The sequence below is a fragment of the Eptatretus burgeri genome, chromosome 3 (genome assembly GCF_056783735.1).
Source record: "Eptatretus burgeri isolate ZD-2024b chromosome 3, Ebu_testis_v1, whole genome shotgun sequence".
NCBI lineage: Eukaryota > Metazoa > Chordata > Myxini > Myxiniformes > Myxinidae > Eptatretus > Eptatretus burgeri.
In genome coordinates this window covers 2,065,673-2,084,959 of record NC_140963.1, presented here as the reverse complement: position 1 = coordinate 2,084,959, position 19,287 = coordinate 2,065,673, and the positions used below count along the sequence as shown (strand labels likewise).

At 39.3% G+C, this 19,287-nt stretch overlaps 1 protein-coding gene across 1 annotated transcript in view; it reads left to right on the top strand.

Moving 5' to 3' along the window:
- LOC147029292 (nck-associated protein 1-like) overlaps nt 1–18,933 on the top strand; it is a 241,226-nt gene extending 222,293 nt beyond the window's left edge. The window contains exons 28-31 of the mRNA XM_085872236.1: nt 4,333–4,446; nt 13,504–13,613; nt 13,985–14,074; nt 16,902–18,933. Of these exons, the coding sequence (XP_085728362.1) occupies nt 4,333–4,446; nt 13,504–13,613; nt 13,985–14,074; nt 16,902–17,018 (431 nt within the window). The 3' untranslated portion in view covers nt 17,019–18,933. The remainder of the gene's footprint in view (nt 1–4,332; nt 4,447–13,503; nt 13,614–13,984; nt 14,075–16,901) is intronic.
- Nucleotides 18,934–19,287: the final 354 nt, after the last annotated feature.

Here is a 19,287-nt window from a genome sequence, read left to right as displayed (position 1 = left end):
GCAGCACTGCCTGACCCCACATCTCATTGTCATGGAGTACAACAGCACTCCATATGTAGGGATGACACAGGAAAAAATGTCCACCCATTCAAATGTGTACAAAATGATATGCTTAAAAACTACTGTAGAGTTGTCGTAAGTATTTAGAGCCATACCTTTTATTCTCGAACATTTTCACAACTAACAATGATGTAAAAATGCGCCAAAATCCACTACCAGATCGTGAAGTCTCAAAATCGCCGATTTGTTCATCCGAAATATTGTTGATAAATGTCATGCCAGCACAATAATGGCTAAAGCAATTACAATAATTCCAACAGAAGGAGCGACATTCTCTCTTCTATTTTACACCCGTAGCGTCACAACAACAAAATTTTAATCGGATTTAAAAATTAATACATCACAAGAGTGTACCGAAGTGATGATGCCATGTTGGCATGACAACACACGGCCTCATTTTACACTCTCTTAAGGTTAGCATATGGCCGTGATAGCTTTACGCAGTGCCGCATTTAAAAATAATCTGGCCAGCTGAACAATCGGCGCCATGTTGCTCCCCAGAGAGCCGTGACCCATTGAGCGCACAGTACGAGAGAGATGATGGGAGCCGATGCACATACCAGAATGAAACTTGGTGATATAATGAATAGACATTTTCTACCCTTTGAATTACATTCAAAAATGATATTTTTTAGTACTTTTTCTGGATTAACCAATTGAATTCAGAACATGCCAGCCGGCTTTCGGCTCCGGCTAAATTCAGAGTACTACAGCACATTGAATGGCCAGCTTTGACAGAATAATCGAGAGAGGGAAAATCTGCATCTCCACTGGCAATTAAGTTATGTTCGCTTGGAGGCGGGGATCAGAGAATAGGGAACAATATCTTTGTGTTGAGTGTATTACGGGATTTGTACAAGACAGCATCAAGAAAATGACAATTTTATTGGAACAAATCGGGACACCGCAATTTAAGTCCATAGTATGAACGAATGAAAAATATCCATGACACCTGCAACAAAACACGGACAATGAAAACCTGACTTTCCAAACCATCATCATCATCATAAGTAGTACACGTTTGTGGGGCATTGTAGATGGGATGAATGGCGTCACATGATGACGACCAGTCAGATATGGCTAATGATGCTGTGGATGGATATCTAGCATACGAGCGCTGACAATACCTATGGGATGGTGGTCCAGAATCCTAGCACTCAAAATGAACAGTCAAAGTCAGCAGTATAGAAAGATCATTTGAGTTTGTTTTTTTTCACGATGACGCATGGCCGCATTCTTACTGTTGAGTTCACCTCTAGATTTGGAGTCCTGTATTCTTCACTTTCGAATGTCTTGTTGCTTTCGTGCAAAGATATGTAGCCTTATAGTATCGAACTTTCTGAGCAGTTTATCCTTCATATTACAGCAGGATGGATTAGGAACATCGTGAGTGAGGTCATCAGTTTGCTCAAGTAGTTTCACGAATAATTTCTTCCCTTTCAGCTGCCCTTAGACCTCTCTAAAGTAGCATTTTCCAGCCATTAAGAGTTTCATTCATATGCCTGAACAATGGGTGAGACGGCCTTCTTTGTATTCCCTGAGCACAGTCAGGCCATGAAGGCTCCACTCCGATGTTCTCGGATCCTGATGTTCAACAACTCGCAGACACTCCAAGCATCCTCTTTTATTCACTTGAAACTCCATAGCTATAGGAATGGGATTTTTCAGATGGATCAAGTTGAAGAGGTTCTCCAGGCAATGCTGTGTAAACGTCGCTGTGAGACTATACAGTGCCCTCCTTGAATGTTGGAACAGTGAAGTCAAATTTGTTATGATTGCTATTTACTCAAGACATTTGGATTTGAGAACAAAATGTGAATATGAGAGAGCAGTACAGAAAGTAAGATTTTATTTCTTGGTATTTCGATGTGTGTTTGTTTCACCATTGTACAACAATGGCACCTTTTGTGTTTGTTTAAGAGAAAGAGAAAAATAAAAAGAAAGAGAGAGGGTAAAGAAAAATTCTGCCATGTTGGTATTGTTGGAAGAAAGTTAAGTTTCCAATCAGGTTTCAATGTAACAGAGTTGAATCATTTATTCATGCATGCATGGAGAGAGAAGCACACATAGTATGTCCATATAATCTCTCTGCTTGGGTGCTCCAATCAGAGTTATTTTATACTCGAGCAGGCAAGGGTGCAGTTGCATAGCGTGAGATGGTTAAACAAAAGATACATCTGATGATAAAACCAGGATCATTAGCACTTGGCACAGTGATGGAGTATCAACAGAACTTTGGGGATGGTTTTTGTTGAGACTGCCATGTTCGAGTAATGTGATTGCTACACTCCTACATTAAAGTGAAACAGACTGGGGAAAAGATTTATTGTGGGGCACGATGCTCTGAGCCAATGATCAGGCTTTTGGTCAGTCTAGGAATTCAGACTTTCTGTCACCTGGTTTTGGGGTGACCTTCGGTTATCTTGGTGAATGAGTTGAGCCTTGAGCTCGGTCAGCATATCCCATAATAAATCATTCTTCCAGTTCATTTCTTTCTCATGTACAGTTCCAGACCCTTGTTGACTCCACGCCATGTTGTATCCATGCCGTCCTGGATGCACATTGTGGCCCAACACCCAACTATGTGACATTCTGTTGGTTTTCCATTTTCTTGTCCACCACCTTTATGTGTGTAAGTGTGCATGTCTGAACTTTATAGAAATAAAAGCGAATTGACTGATATCCACCAAATTTTGCATAGCTGATGTGCTGGGAGTACCCATAACCAGGTCACCAGCACAAAATAATCCCCCTACCCCTCCCCCCTCCTTATGAGTATGGGAAGACAACTTCCGATCTTCTACTGTGCACATGGTACAGTGCAAGTGGTTTACTCAATCCTGCTGGACAGAGGAAGTATTACTAGCCATGGGTACAAAATTAATTTGCCTCACTGACCTCCCCCCCCCCCCCTCTCCAGGCTGCTTGCAGAGGGAACATGTGCTTGTAGTCATTTTACATGTGTGTCCGATAGAATAGCTCGATGATAGTGTGCTCACCCATCAGCTTTACAGTCTGTATTCATTTCTCAACCCAACTATAAATATCATTTCCCTAATGCCATGCAGGGGGGGGGGGTGTTGCATCGTCAAGTGTGCCATCCTTTGAGGGACATTATGCCCGTTGTCCAATCTGCCAGAATTTATCACTGAATGGTAAAGATTGCAGTGTTTATCACCAAAGTAAGCCATTGTACACCATTCTCCGAGCCAGATTCCAAATTTCTACCCAAATATGCAGCACCCTGCAACAGAATGGTGACCTGTCTTGAGTTTATCAGCAACAGAATGCGACGGACCAATTGCCATATACACTCTGATGCTTTGTAGGGCATATGGGCTTACCTTTCTACCAAAGGTAAATGAGCATTGCCATCCTCTACTTTCATTTATTCAGAAAATCAAACTTTTTGGAGTCCGCAGGTTTGAGGCCAGATGTGTTTTCATTCCACATGGAATAGCAAATTCATACAAGCAATTATTTATATCATGTGCAGTGGGAAGGTGTTGTTGTTTTGATTTATTACCCCCATGCATGTTAAGCAATCGGTTCATGTCTGTCTGTCTGTCTTGTCAGTTTATGATCGAGGAACAACCAACTTATTTAAACTGAATGTTATATTTCGAACATGGATCGGAAGACAAGTTTCTCGTTTTACCGTATATTGGCTCAGAATTTGTCCTGACCTCGAGAGAGGAGTGAGGTCATATTTTTTACTCCGTATGCCTGCCTGGCAGTCAAACAAAATTGTAAATTATTCCAAACAGGAAACTTACTGTTTTTAAGGACGTCATCAAGGATACAAACAACAGGCACAAAGAACTCATGTAACATGTCAGACAAGGTGATGTCATAGACACTGCAGAAAATGGTGATAAATTCCAGAATTAATTTATTTATATGACTTTTACAATCTTTATTTTACTGAAATTTAATTATATCATTGAAGACTGTTGTACACAAATCGTCCATCATAATACTTCCAAGAACCTCCAGTTTTACAAGACGTATTTCAACTTAAATAAAGGTTCAACGAGTCGGTGTATGAGGGCGGTATTCTGGATTGCTTCTAAACTACTTCAACAGCCCGAAACTTTCGGGGGCTTTTAACGAGCGTTATAATCATTATTATATTAAAATTGAAATATAATTTAAGTAACACTGCATGGGGTATCGTGCGCTATGAACTCTCTGGTTCACTGCTGTGCTGAAGTCCAATATCTATTTCCTATTCTTATTGAAGGTTTGTGTATTATTAATTTGTTTCTACAGAATCAAATGCAGAGGATGAATACAAGTTTGCCTGCCTGCTCATGGTGTTTGTAGCAGTTTCGCTGCCATCTCTGGCAAGCTTGCCTACCTCTCAGTACAGCCCCACATTGGAAGGTTTGTTCCATTGAATCTCCATGACTTATTGCACTCGGTGTCTCTCAATGCATCCGTCATCTCAATACTCACGTGTACCCACGTTGATCAGATTTTTCTAGATTTCCATGAAGGAACAAGGTTTGTTCAGTTTTCATGAAAAGATAAACTAAAATAAGTAAGGTGGAATTGAAAACTCGTCTTCCTGAAGGCTCGTGTCTTTCTGGTCTTTATTTTTCCTCTTTTACTTTATTTTACTTCATACCGGGCGTAGTGGCGTGCTCCTGTAATCCGGCTACTCGGAGGCTTGGGTTGGAGGATCGCTTGAGGACGGGAGCTCTGCATTGGGCCGCGATGAGAGCCTGCTATGAGAGGGTGTAGGGCAGCCCGGAATCATGGCGAAACACAATCCTTATCCCTGTGTTGCAAGAGGCGACCAGGGTTGCGTCAGGAACGGCATCCGGCATAAAACCTATTATATGCCAAATCAGTATGCAGATCATAACGGATTATCCGCTGTGGCGACCCCTAACGGGAGCAGCTGAAAGAAGAGCAACAACTTTCTTTTGCTTCATCTTATCTGGTTAATCTCTCCTCCTTTTGTCTTTTCTCTCCACTTCTTCCCTTATTGTTTGTTGATCCCCAACATAGAGCATTTCAATTCCTCCCCAAGTGAATCCTGATCGAATGCGCGAACCTCTGACTCACTCCCATGCTTCATCAACTCCCCCCCCCCCCTTCTGGCTCCATATTTTGCCTGGGTTAATGCCAGAATTGTCAGCTTCAACTTGCTTCCCATGGCTAGGAACAGCATTCTCTTGAATCCATCAAAAAGTCGATGGTATTCATGGAATACTTACCCCACACAGTCTTGTGAGGATAAAACAGGAGGGACGACTTTATTTTGTGTCTCCCTCCAAGCCACTCAGGGTGATTCGGCGGTATGCCATTGCCATGGATAGTGACACCCTCCCTCGTAAAATAAACGACTGTGGGAAGAATTTACATGATCACAATCGCGACAATGATGTAAATGAACACAGGAGTTCACACCCCATCCGGATGAAGTGTGTTAAATGAATCTGTATGTAGGAATAAGTGAATAACACCCCAATTTCCCTTAAACATGAGTGTGTGTGTCTGATGATGAAAATATAGAAACCTCCATACAGGTTGTTTAAATAACATTTGAAGAGCGCCCAGATGAAGGGGGCCCGACGCTTAGGCCTAAGTCACATTTGCTCTACGGCGAGGACACGGCGGCCGTACGCCCTCTGAATTGACAGAAACGTGCGGCGGCCAGAGTTTCTGCAGTGGCCTCAGGGTGGCCCTACGCCGTTTGGCTATATTTTACAGGTCGTAAGGTCGCCGTGGAATTATAACGCGGAGTTATAACTTTTTTTCATTTCTACGTTCGCCGTAGCAATTCGACAAGCTGAAAAAAAAGATTAAAAAAAATTAACCCATTCGTTACCGTCCGTCTGGCCGCACGTTCGCCTTAGGGCCCCCTGCAGTCGCCTTGCGGGCACCTTGAGGCTACCTTGCGTCTGCCTTGAAAATTCTATGGCCGCCGCAGGGCCCCCTTAAGGTCACCGTGCGACATCAAATCAAAGACCTACGGCAACCCCATGCTTTCGGTCTCCACAATCTCTAAGACCGAAGGCCTAAGTCACATTTGCTCTACAGTGAGGATACGGTGGCCGCACGCCCTCTGAATTGACAGAAACGTGCGGCGGCCGCAGAGTTTCTGAGGTGGCCTCAGGGTGGCCCTACGCCGTATGGCTATATTTTACAGGCCGTAAGGTCGCCGTGGAATTATAACGCAGAGTTATAACTTTGTTCATTTCTACATTCGCCGTAGCAATTCGACAAGCCGAAACAAAAGAACTGGTAAAAAAAAAAAAAATTAACCCATTCGTTACCATCCGTCTGGGCTCACGTTCGCTTTAGGGCCCCTGCGGTCGCCTTGCGGGCACCTTGCGTCTGCTTTGAAAATTATATGGCCGCCGCGGGAACGCTCTAAGGTCACCGTGCGACATCAAATCAAAGACCGTACGGAAACCCACGTTTTCGGTCTCCACAATTTATAAATACGCCGTGCAGCTCCCCGAAAAATAAAAACATATGTGACTGCTACATTGTGTGACCGTGGAAATACTGCGGCCGCCGTATAATTGCTAGTGGCCGTAGATTTTGGAGACCCCACGGCCGCCGTGGACAATGTGACCTAGGCCTTAGTATTGCTCCGGAGCCCATTTTGGTTGCTGCACTGCGTATCCGAGCAACCACCAAGAAATTATCTTAATGCTAATTTATAATGTATTTTATAAATAATATTAATTAATTATTTTGCTTATTTATTTATTCTTTTTATTTAATTTATTTTTTATCTAAATACCCCCTTTATTTAATATATATATATATATATATATATATATATATATATATATATATATATATATATATATATATATATATATATATATCCTGTATATGTTGAACCAATAGTATTAATTAAAGAATGTACCTCACTAAAATAATTAATTTCGTGATTATTATATCAAAAGCAATGCAATCGGAACTTGTTTACATGAAAACCAACCAAACTTAAACAAAAGGTGATGTGGAGTCCAAAGACATTCTCACAAGACCTGTTGAAACAATCATCCAAATATCCTGTTTAACGTGATGATAAAAACCTTCTCAGCACGTTCCACAAATTCTTGCAAATCCAAGTATCTGAGATGAAAAGACATTGAAACCCATTTTCATTGGTACATTGCGACCTAGAAAGGTGTACAAGACTACAGGGAAACTGAAATCATCAACTTCATGATATACACTTGTACAACTGTACTTGATGGAGCAACTGTACAATCATTACCACTCCTGTTTACAATCAGGCGATCTGGATAAATCTTGTGAAGCTGTCTATCAAAAAAATTAGAGTTAACCACACAAATATCATCTATATAATGACATGTATGAGATAATATTTTAACTAATCCTAATTTTCTTTCTCCTTCATCAGTTTCTGCATGAATGAAAATTCACAGAAAATAAGAAAAACATCCGTTAGTTGGGGGCTACAATTCCCCCTGATGGGAATACCCTTAACCTGTTGAAACATTATCCCACAAAAAGACACAAGTATTAAATAAAATACAATAAACAGCATCCTTAAACTTCTGCTTATCAAAACAATGAAAACTTAATTATTTATTTTTAGAAAAGAATGCTTTATCGAACTTGACACACAAAAACTTATTAAAAGAGTTAAAAACCTTGTCAATCACTTTGAAGAGTGAATCCCTCACTAGTACTAAATCCACATTTGTATACAAAGTTGAAAAATTAAAAACTTCACCTGATTTGATATTGAGGAATCAAATTTTCAGAATTCCCTGAACTGTTCTCTCACAACTTGTAAGCCTGAATTAACTATAACCGATAACTGTTTGGTAGAACACTGCCTTGCACCCGCTATAACCCGATACCTGTACGAATTCTTATGAAGCTTAGGAATCCGGAAAAGTCGAGGAATACAAAGATTTATCTCTTCACATTTAATACTGAAATTATTAACGAAAACTTCCTGATTCTCAGAGATAATATCTTGGAATGACTGATGACAAGGAACATATGTGCTATGGACAATTTCCATTACAAGGACAATTTCCTATACTAGTGAAAGTAACTGTATCGATGCCTCACTCTCTTAATAAAACCTCCACATAAAACTTTTTACAAACCACAACAAAATTATTTGCAGCCTTATCTGCTGGAAGTATTTATTACATACCTATCATGGAGATCCCGAATGTCTTTACGAACACTTGGATTGTTCAACACTCGTTGAGACCGACCCAGTGAAAGCAAGCCGCGACTACTAAAAAACTTAATCCTTTATCCAGGACTTCCACAAGTCTGTTAAACCATGCAATAAAACTGTTTACAGATAAATTAACCTTGGTGCACATTTTCTTAACAGAATTAGACACAAAATCCACAATTTAAGACATAATGCAGCTCCAAGGTTGAGTTATTAGTTCCCTCTATTTAGCTCCCACTTTCATGAGATCGCTAGTTTCACGATTACTAATTATATTCAAATCCCCAGAAACTACGTGTCCACAAGGACCATGTAAAAAAGGGGAAGATGAATATGCACAGTCTGTTTCCAAAATGTCCTTCACTATATCTATATAAGAGTTTTAAGAAATTTACCATAACTGAATAAGAATTTTCCAATAGTCTGAGTGAAAGTGAAATAAACCTTCAATGTGGTTCGCTCCCTTACTTGATCTGGTAATAAACTCTCCATACTGGTATCCCTAAAAATAGAATGAAGCCGATCCACCTGCTTGCTGAAAAAATCACAAACTAAGAACTTGTGGATCCGATCAACTTTGGGAATAAACTTCTTCACCACAACCCTGCTACAAAAAGCTTCGATTAATAACGAGCACATGTCATATGAACCTGCTAAACTGCAGAGAGTATTAGCTAACACTTGTTTGGAACATGACCTCAGAAGAACATTAAAAATCTTGAATAACCCTTTCCTTCATAAAAAAACCTTTAAGCTTGTCAATTATCCCTGAAATTTCCATCTTTGGAGCCGTACGACACTGACTACGACACCGGTGACCTCTGAGTCTCCTGATTGGATCAGAAAAATACTTGTTACCAAAAACATTACCTTGAGAAGCTGACCCAGTACCTTGTACCCTGTCATTAAGCCCCAAAGGATAGATCGCACATGGTGTCCTGATCCAAAAATTCTCTTTGTGTCCAAGCTCAACATTACACTCCTCTTTATTATCAAAATCATTAACATTAACTGATCTATAATTTGAATAGAACAACTACTAAAAGCATATCCAACTTCATTGAAATGATTATAGAAATATGTCTTATTACCAGATGATACAGCAGACCGATATCCATTCAAACGTTGAAGTAAACATTGAGAAGTTTTACCAACATATTGCAATCCACAATCTCCACAAGTAAGATAAATAATGATGTACCTTGATTTGCATCCCAACAAACATTCACAATCAACAACAAAAGTCTTACCTGTCACATGACAAACAAAAGTTTCACAAGGTCTAAAAACTTTACAACACAAACATTTGGAGGAATTACACTTTTTAAAAACAGCTTTACAAGTAGTTGATAAAACATACTGACTCATTCTGACAATGTATGCTTCTTCGTTTTCCGTAAGCCTGGCATTATTGTCTCTTCGGTTTTTGACCGAGTCCGGTTGGCTCAGACCAGACAGAAAAGACAGGCTGACCAGGATACCTATTGGCGAGGGGCTGCCTCACTTGAGGCGGGCGTTGCCTGCTATAGAACTGAAAGTTCTCCCAAATCCATTGACAATGCCTCATGATCAGGGTGACTGCCATTACCCCAACCTTAAAACCGGATCAAAGTCAGCAGATGCTGTTTTTTTCATGAACACGAGGGCAAGCAGCTCATGCCCCAAAAATGAAGAGAAAAATGGGGTGCAGGTATGTGGGGGAAGATATTAAAAGGGGAAATAGGAATAAAGAGAGGTGTTAAACAGTAAAAGGAACTGTGAAAGACTAAAGGAAGGTAATAGGACAAGCTCATGATTCTATCAAGGTCTGCAGAGAGGGAAGAGACTGCTGCCTGTCTATCTGAAGGTGGTGTCATCAGCAAAGAGATAAAAAGGATTTTACATGGAGTCAGAAAGATTGTCGATGAAGATGAGGAATAGGACTGGGCCTAAGACACTGCTTTGGGCACTCCACCATTGACCAGGAGAGGAGATGATAATATTCCTTTGAGAGCCACATGTTGATTAGGACAGTTGAGAATGTCGGTAATTTGTGTGTTGAGTGGCCTTGGATGTCATTTGGCAGAGAGTTTGGAGAGGAAGGCAGGATTGGTCATTAATTTGGTTTTATATTTGGTTGTTTATAAACCCTATCCTAAAGGTAAATGTGAGAGGTGCATCTGAGAGAGATCTCCCTAACCACCACCCTAACCACGAAGCCAACACCAGGCTTAAAACGATACTGCAAACAAATGTTTTGTGGCATACCCCTATTATGTATTTTGACTGATAATTTGTACTATAAAAGTGTGTGTGTGTGTGTGTGTGTGTGTGTGTGTGTGTGTGTGTGTGTGTGTGTGTGTGTGTGTGTGTGTGTGTGTGTGTGTGTGTGTGTGTGTGTGTGTGTGTGTGTGTGTGTGTGTGTAAAAAGTTACACTACATACTGAAGTCTTTTAATTACCCCTGTCACTGAAGGTGTACAGAGGTTACGTTTTCACACCTGTTTGTTTGTCTTTCAGTGAGCAGGATATCTCAAACAGTTATGGGTGGATTCGGACGAAACTTGGTGAATGTTTTGGGTGTGTGACGAGAACAAATTTATTCAATTTTGGTGAAGATCCAGATCCTGATCCTCGATAAGTACTGTTTGAACGTCAGTTGCACTGTAATGACTTCCATTAATTACATACCATTGGAATGTCATACCCTTTGACCCCTTTTGACCTTTAGACCCCTTTTTGACCTTTAAACCCTTTTTGACAAAAAGGCCTCTTTTGACCCTTTAGACGCTATAGACCCCGTTAGACCCATGTAGACTCCCAACTATTAATTGGAACATACCATTTTGACCCTTTAGTGGTTTAGCCTCTAAAGACAACTTTGACATCTCACAGCCCATTGACTCTGAAACTATAAAAAAAAACACCGAAGACCCATAACTACGATTGGAACATATCCTTAAGACCAGGGGTTCCCAAACCCAGGGATGCAATCTCAACTTGGGTTGTGAGGGCCTTCTGATGACGATGTGCTGCTTGGTCTTACAGTGATATACCGTATTCAAACGTTTGCAGCTTGCCAACTTCTCACAAATCCCGGGGGAGGGGGTTTTTGGGGGGGGGGTTCACGTCTGAAGCATTTTCTCCGAAAAAATTTTATGGTCGGTACCCATAGCAAGTAGGTACCGTTAAAACTTTGACCTCTTTTGACCTTTTGGCCTTTGTTGACCTCAATAATAATTGACTAGTTGAATTCAGTGACCTGAAATATAAATCCTCTTCAAATTTCAAGTTAATCGGATGAAAATTGAGGATTTTAGAAATCTCACCTTAGTTTTTGGCCTATGCTGACCTTTTGACCTCAAAAACGATAGGCTTCTTGCTCAAAACAAAACTAACTATACCATGTGGTCAAGTTTTGTGAAGATTGGTTTAAAATTGTGACCTGCAGGCAAAAGACAGACAGAATAACAAAATCGACTGACCAGTGCACTTGAAAAATCTTCGATTTTGCAAGTAACAAACAACGGTCCATGAATTATAGTAAGGATGTATTAAGAGACGTGCCCACCATGCTCAATCACATCTGCCCTTCTGAATCGTCTTGCCGTGTTCCACTGTCTGGCTTAATTGGATTGCCCTCACGAGATAAATTGTTAATTCAAGTTAATCCCTTAAAGAGGCGGATTGCTGGCACGCACAGGCGTTACTGCACACGGGCTGGTAAAAACTACTCACTAACAGCCTGTAAGTGAATTGAAACCATTTTGTCATTCACAAACCAAGTTGGCTTCATCATTTGCAACGTCACGCCCGACTGTATTAACTAGCGGTTATGACATGGGGCAAGATACGTGACAATATCACACATATGTGGTAATCATGGAGTTTGGTATCCTGCCTTGCTCTCCAAAGTCTGCCTATGGCATCACAGGCCAACTACACACATGGCTTACTGACTTCCTCTGTTCTCGCAGTCATCGTGTGGCACTCAACAGAATCCTTTCCTCTCCTCTCCCAGTCCAAGGCAGTGTTCTGAGCCCAGTCCTATTCCTGATCTTCATCAATGATCTCTCTGACTCTCTGGAAAACCCTCTTTATCTATTTGCTGATGACACCACCCTCTGCCATGACATCCCTCATCCTTCAGACAGGCAGGCAGCAGCTTCTTTCCTCTCTTCAGAGCTTTAAAAAAATCACAAGATGATCAAACACTTGGAATACGTCCTTCAATCCTGACAAATCTGACACTTACTTTCTCTCTCCAAAAGGACCATCTGACAAACCCATCGACTTTCTCAACAATCCTCTTGAGGAGGTTCAGTCATTTATTAAAACGAGCTCTTCATATGCCTTGACAGAAGGGTTTTCTGGAGCAAGAAGATATTTGATGAGGCTGCACATCGGAGTGCCGCAGACAGTCAGTATACATCCAACCACCTTTCAGTGTCTGCATCAGTGTCCATTTTGTTGGCTATGAAGTACTGCTTCAAACGTTTGGCATAATCATCCCAATCCTCCCCCACTGTGTATTCTTGCAATATGCCGATGCACAGACATCCTCGTCGCCACTGTGATGCATTCAAATAGCGATGAAGACTCAATAGTGGGAACAATAGGTTTATTATACTCACAGGCTCAGCACACGTCTGGAACAGGAACCAGTCACATGACTTACGTAACACACCCGGTCTAGCCCCCACAGCACCCCATATGTGTGCTAGCATAAACCACTCAATACATCTCAGGGAAGAGGGCAAATTAAGTTGCTACAACCTCTGCTGTGTGACCTTTAATCCCCCTGGCAAGTTTGCTTGAGATTGGATAAGTAACGACTGAATGCATCACGGTCAGACAGACAGACATCAAATGGGTTATTTTAGTATGATGGTTAAAAAAGACCACTACTGCACCTTGCTGTCAAACTCCATCCCAAATTGACAATTTTTAAACCATATGTGTAGGATCATAATTATAATATCTGCTGGTATTTTTAAACGGCATAGACGCTTCAATATATGGTTTGTTCATCCGTCCGTCCGTCAAAATAAATGTTAAATTTTTCTTGTTTCCATATAATGTAATCTTTCTGTTCATGTTAGATGTAATAGTGGTGAAAGATTGTTTATGCAATCAAGTCGATGTTTTGATTGTTGTACTTGATTGTGGGATGTTGAAGTGGCCTTGCTTATGAATGCGAAATTGTTAACTCTGATGTTTATAGATCGTTGCACAAAATAATGTTGTTTTTACATGTTTCGCTTTTAGGACACCAGAACAACATTCACTGTCTGGCGACAGCCATAAACCAGCTCGCAGCGGCCCTTTTCACAATCAATAAAGGCAATGTGGAGGAGAGACTCAAAGAATTCCTTGCTGTAAGTTTTTGTGACCATTGATGTACAACAAGACATCCTTTGAAACGGTGACACTTTAACAACATGGTGCACTCTTGGTCACACAAGAGTGCAGTAATTGAAAAAAAATTTAAAATCACAATTTTAAAATGTTTTCGTGTTCACTAAAGTACAATGGTTCATCCTTGCACATTGTGCAGTATTGTCCTGGTGTTTGTTTGATTACAATTTTCTCATATACATGATGGATATGCATGAATTATATGAACAACCACATTATTGTCTGCAATATTGTTTTGGGAAAGGAATGTTTCTTTATTTTTTTATTGAGACATTATGTTGGGGGAACTCGTGAAATGATCTCAGTAATGGTTGTTGTTTTTTTTCCCCAGCTGGCATCATCCAGCCTGCTCAAAATTGGTCAAGAAACGGACAAGCTGACAACTAGAAACCGAGAGTCTGTCTACCTTCTCTTGGACCTGGTATGCGATAGAGATGCAATCTGTTCAGATTGTTCTATTCTCTTCTGTCCTTATGAGTTTGCATTGCTTTGGCTGAATTTCTTGTGGAATGAAAGAACCAATTGCTGGTATTGATGATCACCAAAGAAGGAAAATCAATTTACAGTGATGCCTCGCACAACGCTGATTCGTTATCGAGCTCCTTATCCTGGAGAAAATGTTTACCAGGAAAAAATAATTAAGAAAATTCAAAACACACCCACCGCCATTATTTGTACTAAGCACATAGCCTCAGCCAATCGGCGCTGTTTAGTCTGCCTTCGTTTTGCAGCAGGATGAGCCTCCTCCTGCCTAGTCTCCCACCGTTGCCATGTAGGAAGAGTAGGAGCAGAGTCAGAGTGACGGCAATTATTCTTTTTATTGATGTTTGTTCATATATTTGTTTTTGTTGAAGAAGAAGAAGAAATGACCACATTATTATAATGAAAAATTATTCTTTTTATTTATAAGATAATATTGTTACGGTATCAGCACATGCGCTGGCTTCACGAGATGCGCACTCAGACCCGCCGCCAGAACCGACCCCGAGTCCCCCAGACCACAGAAAACTCCGCGACCCAACAAGTTGTAAAACAACCGCGGTTGCCAGCAAAAGCAATTACACCAAGCAGAGTTCTCACGTCCACAGCGACATTACCTACTTGTTGGTGCAACTACCTGAGATAGTGTCAACGTAAACACCTCACAGATGCTTGCAACGCTCACGTAAATGTGAAACTCATCTGCACATTTTGAAGGTTTTGTTGTATTTAATCCAGCATGTAAATGTGAAACCATGGTCGTAGAAGCCGCATTGGAGGAGGTTTGGCTGTATTATTGTATAACGTGTGCTATGGAGTATGAAAGATGGTCATGTGAGTCAAAGGAAGTAATAATGGTAAAGGTAGATGCCTATTGATGTCACTTATTAACACTTTCTATTCAGAATGGTTTACTCAGGAAGATAATGAGCAATGGAAAATGTTTGCTGCCCTTTTGTTCCAAGACTGTCTTGGTTTAGTGAAATATACAGTATATTTTAAAAGACAAGACTAATTTCACAAAAATTTACAACATTGGTTCCAAAAAAGACGAATTTATTTTTTAAAGTCAACTCTATTAGCTAAAAGTTGATGAATGGAGATTGGTTTAACAGGTGTAACGGGGAATAAATAGTCCTTTCTCCGGTATTCTTTTATTGGAAAATATACCCAGGCAATATTTATTGTCCAACAAAAAGAGCAGGGACACACCGCTACATACAAAATATAAACAGAATGATGAAATCCATACAGGACAGTTCTTTGTTACAATATATAATCTCTATAACTGGATTTTGGGGTGGGATCATTTCACCACAATCGACTCACAAACTGTCTATAAAGTACATATTTTAGTACCATTTCTAAGATTGTCCACATCACATTAACCCTTTGTATTCCTTATTGTAAAGAAACTATTTGCAGAAAATAGTAATACAATGATTATTGGCACATAGTCACCAGTTGGGTGATATTCAATTTGATGGAACACATGCAGCGCCTGTATCCACATAATATATAATATACATACAATATACATGACATACTATAACATACCGGCGGAGCTACCGGTGATTAAATTGCGACAGTAAATCCACACGAACTCTACATCAGGCCTAGAGACTGGGCCTCAACTTGACAAGCAAGCTTTCAAATAACCCTGCAAATGTGAATAGTCTACAATTTACAACGCTAGGCAAGTTCGTTTGTATGATCATTCATGACACTTACACAATAAAACAACACATAAATTACAGAATATAGTGATGCAATTACCCTCCTTCTGTTCAACTGACCACACAGTTACCGCATGTCATCGCAACGTCTGGACGGAAGTACTGGTCAGATCACGTGGCCTGGCATCCAGGTTACTATACGGTGTGAAAAAAAGACATGAGACAACTCCAACCGAGTCACTGTCATTTTAACAGGCATTAAAACCATTGTAAAATGTTACCGTTCACACGGGTATCGACTTTTGCATTATCTGGGGGACTGCAACGGTCTGCACAGTTTGTTTGCTTGGTCTCATTCTGGTTGTGTCGGCAGCTGGCTATCATTGATAGTGCCTATGTCTTTCTTTCCGATGTGCTTTCTTTGAATATGTAAATGCATTTTGCGGTGCATATTCAGTTTATTTTCTGCTTTAACTTTTACTAAGCATTCAAAGCAGACTGTTTTGGAAGCTGTTTGGACATGTCTGAGAAAACGTAAATGCTGAAACAACTCAACGCATTTTATATGTGAAATAAACGAAATAAACGAAATAAATCTCATGACACCATCCAGAGGAGACGAAGGAAACTTTTTTATTTTAAAATCGGTGTTGCTGTATTGTTTAAACATCGATCTAAGACTTGTTGAGGAGCTTGTGCATAAATCTCTGCAGGCCAAAGACTCTTGTAGATGTGCACTTTTACATGACAACTACATATTGTTATATTTGTGGGATTTGAGCTTTGGTTCCCAGCGTCAGGAGTCATTTGCTCATCTGGGAATGCTTAAAAGACTGGCCCAAATATGGATAGTGCAAGAATGGCATTTGTTTGTGAAGTCAAGTGTTGTAAAAGTATAACAAGACATTTGAAATTCAAACTGATTTTTCCCACAAAGAACTAATATTTTCCACAGTTGAGAGTGATGGAAATAAAAAAAATCTATGCCATGATTTGTTTGGCACAGAGCTACCAGTGATTAAACTAGTTGCAACTAAAATGGTTATTATCGTTTCTCATCTTGATTTCCCTTTTGTAATCGCTTCATTACAGATTGTCCAAGAGTCACCATTTCTCACCATGGATCTCCTGGAATCGTGTTTTCCTTATGCACTGCTTCGTAATGCTTACCACGCTGTATACAAACAGGGCACCGTGTTATCCACTTAAGGATCTTGTCCATCAAGTCTGGATCAAATCTCTGACATGGAGGAGAGCCGGAGGCGTTGTAATAAAGCACATGACTCTGCAAGTGCAAATGCCAAGGTTTCTCAGTTTGTTTCTTGCTCGGAATGGTGGTGTCGTACGTGTAATTTGTGATTTGGCAATGTCTTTGGCAGAAATGAAAGAATAACATTTGTATATTTCTTAACTTGAAACATTTGCTGACTTGCATTTGGTGCTGCTTTTGGCCAAATCTGTTTTATATTATGGGTTTGATTTTTTTTTTTTTCTAAATATTTTCTGCACATCTACAAGTTAGTTAGTTATACTTTAAGCTCATGGTTAGTTTGGGATGTGCACTTCTGAGGGTGTTGTGATGTTGCAGGGCCATGAACAGCAGCATCAAAGTTCCCCATCTACATTCACATCTTTAAAAAAGCTGAACCTAGTTTAAGGAGCTCAATTTTTCTCAAAGATGTAGTATTATTTTGATTACTGTGCCAAAGTGGAACATCCTCATGATTAATTGTGTGGGATTACAAAAATATATTTCAATGAGACAGAACAAGGTTGTGGGCATGTGAAGGCAATGCTTATTTACATGGCAAGTGCCTGTCACACCATAACTTTATAATTGATACTTGGCACGAAGTGTAAAGTACGTTTAAACATTTTACCACCACAAAGATAATCTAATTGTAACCTCTTTTTTACATCATTATTCCTGGTGAGTTCTTTACATGCAGTCAGATGGCTTTGGTAAGTTGAAAATTTTGAAAATATTGTTGCCCAGAAGCATCTGGTGTTTATAGAAGTGTTAGTTTCAGATTACTGTGGTTTGTGCAGAGAGAGCTCATCTGTAAATATTGGGAATGGTGGATGTAAACAAATGACAAGCCAGCATACCCACCCATTGTGCATATGGCTGCTTTGTTCTGCACTGTTGTGGATGTTTCCTAAGGCTGTTGTCTTAAGAGGTGCACTCTTATAAAACCATTCTTCTGGGATAGTGCTGTTCGAATACTGTTGATACACTGCTGAATTATTTACTATCACGATTGCTCACTCTTATACTTTGTTGTCATAGGCCTCTGAAATGGTCTGTTTTCTTCCGTTTCTTTTGTTTATGTTTTAAACTTGTGATCACAATCAGTCTTACTGTACCATCCATGCTTAATCCTGAAATGAAAGACCAACTTAGCAGTAAAGATTTTCAAACATTTTTAGTGTCTGAAGTTCACAACATCAAGTATTCTCTCTCTTTCTTTCTAAAATTTGAAGATACAGTGCAAGTATGAAATGAGATGCAATATTTGTATGCAATGATCTCTGGTTTAATAGCATTGGATTTTTAATGATATTGCTGATTATAAAGAGAAAAAAAATACCTTTTTTATTACTTCACTCTTTAATAGTTGAGTTGTGAACAGGTCGGCATTACTTAATGGAAAGCAAAACAACTGGCTCGCTTTATGTTACTAGCAAAAGGGACAATCAGAATATCTTGCACCAAAAACTTACGAAATAAACTTGTATTTTTGTATGTTGAAAGTATATTCCATTTCATGCAAAATATTTTACAAATTATTATACAAATGATATATCTACATTGCTTTAACACCATGATGTTCTTGTTTTTTTTAAAGTAGGTATAGATATATAAATATATATTGAAACTTCACGTCTAACATATATTATATTAACGGACATTTTCCATCGAGTAGTATTGATCTGTTTTACTTTGTTACACTTTCACATTTTATTGCCTAAATATATGTATTTGTCAAGTGTTTCAAAGTGCTTCCAGGATGGGTGTGATGTAATTCCACATCATTTTATTTTCACTCTTTGTTTTATGAAAAGCAACATTATTTTTAAGGCTTTTGTGCAAAAGGAAATAAATGCTTTGTTATTCGTTCAACCAAGTGTCAACCATTCTTCTCACACACACACACACACACACACACACGTGTGTATATATATATATATATATATATATATATATATATATATATATATATATATATATATATATATATATATATATATATATATATATATATATATATATATATATATATATATATATATATATATATATATATATATATATATATATATATATGTATATATATATATATATATATATATATATATTTAGTTATTTATTTTATTTTGCCTGAGGTTTTCTCCTGCCATGCCATGGGGATGTGATTATAATATTTCTGCTATTATATCGGATACAGTCCATGCACACAATTTAACACAAGCATCA